The sequence below is a fragment of the Panthera leo genome, chromosome E2, assembly GCF_018350215.1.
Source record: "Panthera leo isolate Ple1 chromosome E2, P.leo_Ple1_pat1.1, whole genome shotgun sequence".
Taxonomy (NCBI): Eukaryota; Metazoa; Chordata; class Mammalia; order Carnivora; family Felidae; genus Panthera; species Panthera leo.
In genome coordinates this window covers 1,579,814-1,591,608 of record NC_056693.1, presented here as the reverse complement: position 1 = coordinate 1,591,608, position 11,795 = coordinate 1,579,814, and the positions used below count along the sequence as shown (strand labels likewise).

The window sequence follows — 11,795 nt, the reverse complement described above, 5'->3', positions numbered from 1 at the left end:
ATTTTATTTAATATGTATAGAATTGTTCAGAATATCTATTTCACATTGGATGAATTTTTGTAGTTGTCTTTTTCTAGGAATTGTTCCATTTCATCTAAATTTTCATTTTTGTTCCAAGTATTCCTTTATTATATTGTTTATGATGGAAGAATCTGTACTTATATCTCCTGTTATATTCCTGAAATTGAAAATGTGCCAGTTATTTTTATTTTTGTTAATCTCAGATGTTTATCAAATTTTTTTAATCTTTTTAAAGAAGCAGCACTTTATACCACTGTTTTTTCTCTATTATCTTTTTGTTCCTAATTTCACTGATATCTCTGTTTCGATCTTTATTATATCTGTTCTTCCACCTGCTTTGGTGGTATTTTCCTCTGTAGTTTCTTGAGACGGATGTTTTGAATACTGATTTGAGATTTTTTTACTTTTCTAATGTAAGCATTACATTCTATAAAGTTCCCTCACAGCACTTTCCTTACAAGTTTTAATATATTTTAATATCATTTCATTTGGTTCTAAGAATTTCTTTAGTCAAGACCTCCTGTCTAACCCATAAATAATTTAGAAGTATGTTGTTTAATTTCCTAGCGTTTGAAGTATTTCATGCTCTCTTTGTTAATCACATCTAGTTTGTTTTATATTTGATCTGGCTGTTTAAATTTGTTGAGGTTTGCTTTATGACCCAAAATATGGTTTATCTTGGTGAACGTTATATAAGTTGGCTTGAAGAGAATGTGTATTCTACTGTTGTTAGGTGGAGTTTGTATAAAACTCCATGTCCACATGATCCTGTTGGTTGATGATGTTATTCAGATTTTCTAGGTCCCCGCTGATTTCTGTTTAGTATTTCTATCAAGAGCTGAGAGAGGCATGTTGGAAGTCCTGCAGTATAATTCTGGAATTGTCTTTCTCCTTTTAAGTTCTATCAGTTTTTGCTGTATTTGAAAGGTCTGTTGTAGGTGCATACACATTTAGGATTGCTAAATCATCTTAGTGTATTGACCCTTTTATCATTATGTAATGTCTCTTTTTGCCCCTGTAACTTTTCTTTGGAATATACTTTATCTGATTTAATATAGTCACTGTTGCATTTTTGGGTTAATATTTTGCATTTTTGGTTTATATTTTTTCCATAATTTTATTTTCAACCTTGTCTATATCATTACATTTGAAGTGAGCCTCTGTGAATAGCACGTATTCGGGTAACGCTTTCTTTTTACCCATTTTCCTGACTTCTTTTTTTAATTGCTATATTTAGACCATTTAAATTTAAAATGATTATTGATATGTTAGGGCATAAGTCGGCTAGTTTATGATTTGGTTTTTCTTTGTTGCCTGTTTACTGTTCCTCTGTTGTTTTGGGGTTATTTTTTGTTTTGTTTTTTGCTTTGCCTTCCTGTGGGTTACTTTAATTTTTAGAATTCTAATAGATATATCTGTGATGACTTTGAGTATAAGTCTTTGTATTTTACTGTTTTTTTAGGTATTGTTTCATATATATGTAATTTATCACAGCCTACAGTATCAACATCTTAGCACTTTGATTGTAGAAACCTTAACTTTCATTGGGTCCTTTTACAGAAGTATTTCCTTTTCATACACTGAGCATCATATTGGATGATGTTCTTTTTTGCTTCAATTATCAAACAATTTTTACACAACCCATGAGAAGTGTAACGTGTTTACCTATATTTTTACCCATTCCATTGTTCTTCTTGAAATCTCAAGATATTTTTTTTCCTGTTACATTTCTTTTTTTGCAAACTCCTATACAGATCTTCCTTGACTTATGATGGAGTTACATGTCAGTAAACCCATCGTAAGTTGAAAATACCATGGTTAAAAATGCATTTAGTACACCTAACCCACTAAGCATCACAGTTTAGCCCAGCCTTTGTTAAACATACTCAGAATGCTTACGTTGGCCTACAGCTGGGCAAATCATTTCACACAAAACCTATTTTATACTAAAGTGTTGAATATCTCATGTAATTTATTGACTACTATACTGAAAGTGAAAAACAGTGATTGTATGGGTGCTTAACATACACAGCCCAAAGTACACCAGGCCTAAAGAATGTGTGAAATGAGGAACTAAAATTAATTGCTGGGTAATGGGGGTGCTAAGGTGACGGGATCATCAGTCTCTTTTTCTTATGAAAGAGAGTAGCTGGTAGAAGGCACCAGGGCATCAGCGTTTGTTGATGGTGTAGCCAGAATCGTGTTCCTTAGGAAGATAGCAGGTTTTGACTGTGCAGTTTGTTTCTTCTTTTCATTATGTATTTGTCTGCAGCAAGCAAGAGTACCCTGTATCAGCCTGTCAGCTCTTGTTAATGTCTTGTAACTGACATCCATTTCTTCTAATATCCCTACCCACTGCTGATAGTAGCAGTTACCTCTATCCGTTTGTTTGCTGTGAACTTTCTTGGTGCTTCATGGGTTAACTTATTCTGCCTAAACTTCTTTCTTTCTTCCCCCAGTCTGATTAGCTTCTCAATAGAAAGCTTTTCAGCCTTGAGGCGCCTGGGTGGCTCCTTAGTTTAGTTAAGCGTCTGACTTCATCTCAGGTCATGATCTCACCTTGCGTGAGTTCGAGCCCCACGTCAGGCTCTGTGCTGACACCTCAGAGCCTGGAGCCTTCTTCAGATTCTGTGTCTCCCTCCCTCCTGCCCCTGCCCTGCTCACGCTCTTCTTCAAAAATAAATAAACATTAAAAAAAAGTTTAAAAAAAGAATAGAAAGCTTTTCAGCCTCAGTGCCAACAAGCTCAGGAATATCCTCATTTTCAGTGTCCAATTCTGGCTGTTACCCAAGCACTAATACCTTGTTACTTATTATTTCTTCAACAGCAGAATCTTTAAAGTCTTTGAATGTGTTCACATATCTTCAAAACTTTCTTCTTTCGTGCACTGCTATGTGACTCTTCCTGTAGTGATGTTCTGGATAGCATTTAGAATGTGAAAAACCTTCCCAAAACTTGGCTAGGTTCAGTCACTCAACAGCCAGCATAAATGACATAAATAGTATACTTTGAACATAGCTGTTTAACCTTGGTTCATTGATTGACTGCAGTTGTGTTTGGTGGCAGATACACAACCTTTATACCAGGATGCGTGTCCCTGAAATACCAGGGATGACCTCAAGTATTAGATCAGAAGAATCTTGAATGGGTGCGATGTTGTCTTGCCTACAATATTCTCTTGACTGTGGAAAAAAGCAGTTCAAAAACCAGTCTTTAAACACTGCTAATGTGATCCAGGTTTTCTTGTTATGGTGATAATAAATGGGAAGCATATACTTGCTCACATTCTTGAATACTCTAGGGTTCTCTGAGTGGTAGAGTAGAAAAGGCTTGTAACTTGAAATCCGCAACATTAACACCCAAAAGCAGCATTACATGGCCTTGCAGTGCCTTGAACCCTGGCACTGTCTTGGGCTTTTGATGCATGTATGTGTGCCCCAGCATGTACTTCCAGAACAAGCTCGTTTTACTGACATCAAATATTTGTTCTGGCAAGTATTTCTTATCCACAAGTATCCTATGCAGCTCTTTCTTAAAAGCTTCAGCACCGTGAGTAGTGGCGGTTGCTGCCTCACTGCTGACCTAAATATTATGAAAATTATGGTGACTCTTGAAGCATTGGAACTCTTAAGACTTTCTGTGAACATTTGCATGCGTAGGACCATTAGCATGCTCTTCTAGTGGATTGAAAAGACTTCTTGCGTTAGCCTGGATTGGCAATGTCAGCAGTATGCGCTTCTGTATTTGGTCTTCTATCCATGTGACAAGTAATTTCTCCATGTTACCAGTTGGCCCCTCTCTTTTCTTTGTGAGGACAATGGATTTAACCAATACTGACCATTAACATGGCTGACTGTTGATTGAGAAAGTCCTAACACATACGAAGACTTGCTTCATGCTAGGCAATTATATTGAGTTTCATCTCAAGAGTAATTGCCTTCCTCTTCTCGTAGAGTAATTGCCTCCCAGAAGCGGGAGACATGGATGGGTGTTTTGTAGACATGATGGGATGCGAAAACACGAAACACAATGTCCCCAAACGCCAGCAACACAGTATGATGTAGAGTTTCAGTAGTTTACCCTTGTGATTGCAGGGCTGACTGGGAGATGTGGCTGCTCCCAGCATCAAAAGAAAGTATCACAATGCATTTTGTTAATCAGAGAAAAAAATCAAAATTTGGATTTGGAAGTACAATTTCTGCTGAATGCGTATTACTTTCACAATATCACAAGGTCAAAAAATCATGAAACCATTGTAAGTCAGGGATCATCTGTAATCAGGTAGGTCTTCCAATGACAAATGTTTTTGTTTTCCTTTTTCTTTTTTTTTTTAATTTTTTTTTAATGTTTATTATTTTTGAGACAGAGACAGAGCATGAATGGGGGAGGGTCACAGAGAGAGGGAGACACAGAATCTGAAACAGGCTCTAGGCTCTGAGCTGTCAGCACAGAGCCCGACGCGGGGCTCGAACCCACGGACCGTGAGATCATGCCCTGAGCCGAAGTCGGACGCTTAACCGACTGAGCCACCCAGGCGCCCCTTGTTTTCCTTTTTCTATAAATGTCTCAGTCTCCTTCATTCTAGTAGGATATTTTTGTGGGATATAGTATTTGGAGTCAGCACTTTTTTAGTACTCGAAAAGCGTGTTATTTCCTTCTGTTCTTGGTTGCAGATGAGAAGTCTGCCATTTTGACCCATTGTTCTGTCTGTAATGCATCTTTCTGTCAAGCTGTTTTCACAGTGGTTTTTTTATTGCATATAGAGTTCAGAAGTTTGATTATGATATAACCTGGCATGAAATTTTGAGGGGTTTATTCTGTTTGGTGTTTGCTTAGCTTTTTGAATCTGATGATGTATATGCCCTTTGCCAGTTGGCAAGATTTTTAGGTATTCATTCTTCAAACATTTTTTCAGCCACACGCTTTCTCCTCTCTTTCAGGACTCTAATAACATGAGTGGTAGATCTTTTATTCTTGTCCCAGAAGGTCCTCGGACTCCTACTCCCTCACCCCACTCTGCCTTCTCCTTGTTGCTTAGGTTGATTAATTTCCATTGATCTCTTGGAGCTCACTGAATCTTTCCTCTCTCCTATCTAATGTAGCATTGAGCTCACCCAGTGAATTTTCATTTTGGTTTTTGAATTTTTCAATTGTTTTCATTTCTCTTTGTTTCTTTTATACGTCTTCTATTTCTCTGCCTAGTTTGTAGTACCAAAGAAGGACTCTGAGAAAATAGGTAAAATTGTGTAGTCTAAAGTCATATTTTCTGGTGGTTTATCTTGAGTTGGAATAGAAATCCCGAACTGTATGGAGGAAGGAAAGGCCTGAAGTCTTCTGTGCTGGTTTCCATAAATATTTCTGAGAACACTGAAACATAAGAGTGAGTGATCTGTATAATGTGAAGAAGCAATTACCATTAATTTATATGGAAAAACATTTTTAGCATTCCCAGACCCCAAAAATAACTCCTCTTAGGCTTTTCTTAGGACATCTTGGTCACAGATGCACAAAATAAATCGAGATAAAGCCGAAATGCTCACAGACACAGTTCACAGCTATGGTGGCTGAATGCTGAGATGGCATAGTTCCTGGGGAAGGAGGTTGGTGGTTCCCGTCTTGCTGCTCGGGGTGTGTGCTGTCTCTACAAAACGAATGCTTTTTACCTTTTCCGGTAAAAGTGAAAATCCTTGTTGTGTTTCTTTCGCTTAGTGAAAACAGGTTGCTGATGTAGGTCTTTTGTAAAAGCAATGCAGTGTAAGTGAACTTCTGAAAAGCAGGAGATACCTGCATAGCCTCAAAGGGGAAAGAGGTCTCTTCTCTCCAAGGGTCACTCTTGCTCTTCGTGGTTGGACACATCCCCCAATCCCCAGCTTGTCTAGGACCTGTTCGAATTTAGACCCTCACCACTTGGTCTTTAACTTCTCCCTCTTAATCCCTTTCTGTCCTCTTAATCCATGCCTGTGTTCCAGTCTCTAGTCTCACCCCCCCCCCACACACACACACACTTCCTGCCCCACGTGCCCGGTGAGCTCCGCCCTTCTCCTCTCTCCCAGACACACCCTGTGCAACAGTTCTGTCCGCTGTCTGGCCTCCACCACTGGCACCTGACCGAAGCAGGTCTCACAGAGTTCCCTCTTGTGCTCCCACGCTTCCCCCCGCCCCCAGTCTGTTATTGGGCCTTTTACCGCTGCCCACCTCTTTGACCTGAAGGCACTTTCCTGGTTTCTGTGACTTCCCGCCCTTCTTCAGAGGCCCTTTGTCTCCTTCCGTCTATTAGACAGTTGTGCTTCTCAGGATCCGTGCGTCGCCATTGCTTTCTCACTTGTGAGGGGATCCCTGAGTGAGTTAACCCCCCGCCCCCGAGGCATTTTCTCTCAGTGATCACAGAGTTCCCCCACGTCCTTGTCTCCAGGTTGAATGTTTCTGGTCATCGTTCCACACCTTGTCGGTATTCCTACCTACTGAGCCTGTGTGCGTGTGTCAGGCGGCCGTGACCGTCCCCACGAGGATGCACCCATAATGATCCTGACGGCAAGCAGACATGGCGTGTTCCCGTGTATCAGTCATCGTTTGCGGTGTTTGACACACAGCAACTCTTAGCCTTTGCAACAGGTCCGTGGTAGGTGATGTTCTCCCCATTTTACAGATCAGAAAACTGAGGCACAGAAAGGTGAAGGAATTTACCCAGAGTTCTACATTCAGCTAGGAAGTATGAGATTAGAGATTTGAGGTCAGTTAGGGTGTCTGTAGGGTCCATGTCCATATCCTTTCCTATATTCCTTCTTACAGGGTAAGTCTTTGTTTTCCTGGTCATCATTTTTACTAAATGGATCAAATTATGCTCAAAATCCCCTTTTCTCTTTTGACTGTAGACCTTGGCCATCCCTTCAGGTTGAGTGAGATAAACCAAACTTATTCTTATCGGCTGCATAGTCTATTATAGGAAATGACAGAAAACCTCTGGGTTTGAGGTGGCAGGGAGGTAGAAGAGGGCTACGGGAGGCACTTAGTTTTACACATCGTGTTTCAGGTGCCTGAGAAATATCTCTGTGAATCCCACTGTGTTCTGTCCTCTTGCCCGAGCTGCTTACATTGTAGCCATTTTCCTTTCATCATCCCGGTGTCCGGCCAGTGTCTCATTTTGTTGTCTTTACCTCTTATTTTCTTAGTAGACACTTAATGTACGTGTGTCTTAGTGAATGGTCACACACAGCAGTGTATCTTTCTTACAGTGTTTGGGTCCCTCACACAGTGTTTATACAAAGCTGTGTGTATAGTTGGCACAATATATGGCATACGTTGACCTCGGAGAGAACCCACATGGGCCTTTATGGCCAGATCTCTAAGACTTGAAAAGTCTGAATGAATGGTGGTGTTGAAAGTCCTGCGGACCACCCCGGGGGTAATGATTTATTAGGAAGGACTCAGCATATACTCAACGGCTACAGTTTATTACAGCAAAAGGATATACAGCAAACTCAGACAAGGGAGAAGGGCTAAAGTTCCTCGGGAGTTCCAGTGCACTCACGTTCCATCAATGAGATATAACAGCATCTGTGAAGTGTCTACTAGGGAAGCACATTAGAAAGTCCATGCCTAGGGTTTTTATTGGGCACTCTTTCTCTAAAATGTAGCCCAAATTCTAGACCTGCAGAAGGATAGCAGTTCACCAGCATAAGCCACATTGTTTACACCAACCACAGGCACACTGAGCCAGCTGTCATTTCTGCGAATTCTAGGAAACCTCCTGAAATACAAGGTCCCAAGCTCCAGTCAAGGGCAAACTGTGGCAAAGTTGTCCTTTGACAAAGTTTTCCTTTGACTAAAGGACAGTGGCCTTGGGCCTGTTCTATTAACTCTTCTTCACAGTGACATGAATGGTACTAAAAAGCTGAGTAAACTCAAATACCTTTTATAAGCATTAAACAAATACAATGTGCTGCAATGAAGTCCTAGCTTTGAGTTGAAGGCTTATATACATATAAACGAAGTCACAGTGGATATTCTCACAAAGGAGGGTTTAATTTAGTGATTACAAAGTACAGAGACTGGTGAGAAAGGCTCTTGTCTCCGTATAGATATGGCCTCAGGTGATATGACTTACAAATATTCCCTCTTTTGCCTTGATTTCAACAAAGACCTAATGGCCAGGTCAATGCTATGTATTTCCATTGCACATACGTCAGTGATTTCATATTTATTCTTTGTTCCCGCTGTTGAAACTTGTAGCCTTTGGCTTCAAAAAGCAAATCAACTATGTGGTCATGATTTCTGCATCATTAAATGTGCATAACTTCAGATTAAAGACTGTGGTGTTGGCAGGCTTCGTCAAGGTGACGTACGCGTCCGTGTGAGTGGGAGGCGGCGGGAGCCTCGGGCTCCAGCTGGGAGGGCGCCCTGCAGGCGTGATGCTGGAGACCTTGGGAAGCCGGCCTCGGGAGCGTGTGCGGCTCCCTCTGTTCTCCCAGGCGGCCTTTCCCGTCTCCGCTGTGGGATGCGGGGCGGGGGTGCCTCTGGAATGCTCCACGATGTCACCTGCTTGCTCACAGGTAGGTTACACGTGCCACAACTGAAGGGTCTGCGCCAGACTGTAGACGGGCGAGTCGTTTTGTCCTCTTGGAGCGGGGTCCAGAGCCTGGGCCCTCTGGTAGGGCTGCCTGCTGCGCCTCCTGACCTCGCTCTTAGCGCCGGGTGACTAGTTTCCAGTCCCTGTTTATTCCGCTTCCGTTTCTGGCATCCGTGTGTCAAGCGCGTGTCTGCGCTGTGAACTTTGCCCGCCGGGGAGCTCGTGGCTCTGCGATCCGCTGCCTGCTGCCTGCAGACGTCACCTGACACCTCGGCTCCTGCTTTTCCAGCTGGGTCCACCTGTGTCCTCGGCGATCCGTTGTCCACACTGACGCCAGAGATCCGGCTCCGATTTGGTCACGGACTGCTCACCCGCCCTCTCCCCCTAAAACGTTCCACGACTCCCCTCCACTCTCGGGGTAAACCCCGAATCCTTCACGTGGCCCATCCACGGGGCCTTCCCTGGTGGGGGACGGGCCTCATTTACTACCTCTTGCACGACGCTGGCCTCTTTTCACTCCCCGTCTCCCTTCACTCCTCCGCCTGCCATGGGCTCTTCCTCCCCACTTTGCCCAGTGAGGGCAGGCTTATCCCTCACCTCTCATCTCAAATAGCATTTCCTCGGCGAGCCTCGACCGGAACGTGCTTCTAGATCATGGCACGGCTCCATACTGTTCTCTGCTCCCCAGAGCCACCTTCAGGCTTGATGGTGTGCTAGGAGGTTGTGCTTCACTCAGAACAGCTGTAACACGGTTCCTGCCTGTGACAGCGCGGGACACAGGCCAAGGTCACTAAAGGGTAAGGTCCAGGGAGACTGAGCACCAGCGTTCAGGTGTCCCGTCCCAGCACAGTCACACAAGGCTTAATTCTTTCGGCAAAGGTGTGACAGTATGTTCAGGCGTCGCCAATGAGGGAAGCTCACCGAAGCTTTAATGCCGGGGTTTCTTACTGAGGCACGCCGCGCCTTCGCGACTGACCGTGGGTACTCTGGGGGTCCGCAGAAGGCAGAGATACAGTGTGTCCCAGAGCCTCAGGCCTACAAAAGCCACCACTCCCCGTGAGTCGCACCGTCCGCATCAATCATCTGGTCAAACGGATGCAGCGAGCGGGGCCTGCAGATTCAGGCGTAACATCACTTCCCAGGCCAGATGTTAAGCACTTAGATTGTCTTCCCAGAGCTGGTCTGGGGCCGGTCCTTTGGGATGTGTAGCACTTGAGCAGCCAAAGCCTGTTCAGTTGGCGCATTTCTGCTCAGTCCGCCCTGCTGGCCCCTGGCCTAGGCTCTGTGACAGCAAAACGGTGCTATCAGCCTGAGCATCTCTATGTAGTGAAGTATTTCTGTAACAGGAAAACGGTAGTGTCATCAGAAATGTGCTAATAACCATTTGAAGGAGGCAGTGTAGGGTATGGATGGATTAAAATAACAATCCATACTGTGAAACCATTATGTTCATGCTCATATTGAAAAAAAAAATTTTAAATTTACATCCAAATTAGCATATAGTGCAACAGTTATTTCAGGAGTAGATTCCTTAATGCTCCTTACCTATTTAGCCCATTCCCCCTCCCACAACCCCTCCAGTAACCCTCTGTTTGTTCTCCATATTTAAGAGTCTTTTATGTTTTGTTCCCCTCCCTGTTTTTATATTATTTTTTCTTCCCTTGTGTTCATCTGTTCTGTGTCTTAAAGTCCTCATATGAGTGAAGTCATATATTTGTCTTTTTCTGACTAATTTCGCTTAGCATAATACCCTGCAGTTCCATCCATGTAGTAGCAAATGGCAAGATTTCATTCCTTTGATTGCCGAGTAATACTCCATTGTATATATATACCACATCTTCTTTATCCATTCATCCATCGATGGACATTTGGGCTCTTTCCATACTTTGGCTATTGTTGATAGTGCTGCTATAAACATTGGGGTGCATGTGTCTCTTTGAAACAGCATACATGTGTCCTTTGAATAAATACCTAGTAGTGCAATTGCTGGGTCATAGGGTGGTTCCATTTTTAATTTTTTGAGGAACTCCATACCGTTTTCCATAGTGGCTGCACCAGTTTGCATTCCCACCAGCAGTACAAAAGAGATCTGCTCTGTCCACATCTTTGCCAACATCTGTTGTTTCCTGGATTGTTAATGTTAGCCATTCTGACAGGCGTGAGGTGGTATCTCGTTGTGGTTTTGATTTGTATTTCCCCGATGAGTGATGTTGAGCATTTTTTCTTGTGTCAGTTGGCCATCTGGATGTCTTCGTTGGAGAAGTGTCTATTCATGTCTTTTGCCCATTTCTTCCCTGGATTTTTTGTTTTTTGGGTGTTTGATACATTCCTTATAGATTTTGGATACTAACCCTTTATCTGATATGTCATTTGCAAATATCTTTTCCCATTCTGTCGGTTGCCTTTTAGTTTTGTTGATTGTTTCCTTCGCTGTGCAGAAGCTTTTTATTTTGATGAGATCCCAATAGTTCATTTTTGCTTTTGTTTCCCTTGCCTCCGGAGATGTGTTGAGTAAGAAGTTGCTGTGGCCAGTATCAAAGAGGTTTTTGCCTGTTTTCTCCTCGAGGATTTTGATGGCTTTCTTTAGGTCTTTCATCCATTTTGAGTTTATTTTTTCTGTATGGTGTAAGAAAGTGGTTCAGTTTCATTCTTCTGCATGTTGCTGTCCAGTTTTCCCAGCACCACTTGCTGAAGAGACTGTCTTTATCCCATTGGATATTCTTTCCTGCTTTGTCAAAGATGAGTTGCCCGTATGTTTGTGAGTCCATTTTTGGATTCTCTATTCAGTTCCATTAATCTGAGTGTCTGTTTTTGTGCCAGTACCATACTATCTTGATGATTACAGCTTTGTAATACACCTTGAAGTCCAGGATTGTGATGACTCCTGCTTTGGTTTTCTTTCTCAAGATTGCTTTGGCTATTCGGGGTCTTTTCTGGTTCCATACAAATTTTAGGATTGTTTGTTCTAGCTCTGTGAAGAATGCTGGTGTTATTTTGATAGGGATTGCATTGAATATGTAGATTGTTTTGGGTAGTTTTGTCATGTCCATATTTTTGTACTAATTTGGTTACTTTTCCTTTCTGATCAAGTGTGTGTGATAAACAACCCCCGCTGTCACTACCTTACATCGTCATCCTTACCCACGGGGAATGCAGTGAGAACTTTCCAACAGATCTTCCCCCTCTCCTCCCCTTTCCATAGCCTAAC

At 42.6% G+C, this 11,795-nt stretch overlaps 1 protein-coding gene across 2 annotated transcripts in view; it reads left to right on the top strand.

Annotated features, from left to right (window-relative positions):
* The window catches only part of LOC122207625 (zinc finger protein 264-like), a 66,483-nt gene extending 58,029 nt beyond the window's left edge, over positions 1 to 8,454 (top strand). For both annotated transcript variants that reach the window (XM_042917713.1, XM_042917712.1), the window contains exon 5: positions 6,434 to 8,454. In XM_042917713.1, the coding sequence (XP_042773647.1) occupies positions 6,434 to 6,541 (108 nt within the window). In that variant the 3' untranslated portion in view covers positions 6,542 to 8,454. The remainder of the gene's footprint in view (positions 1 to 6,433) is intronic.
* The last annotated feature ends 3,341 nt before the right edge of the window (positions 8,455 to 11,795 follow it).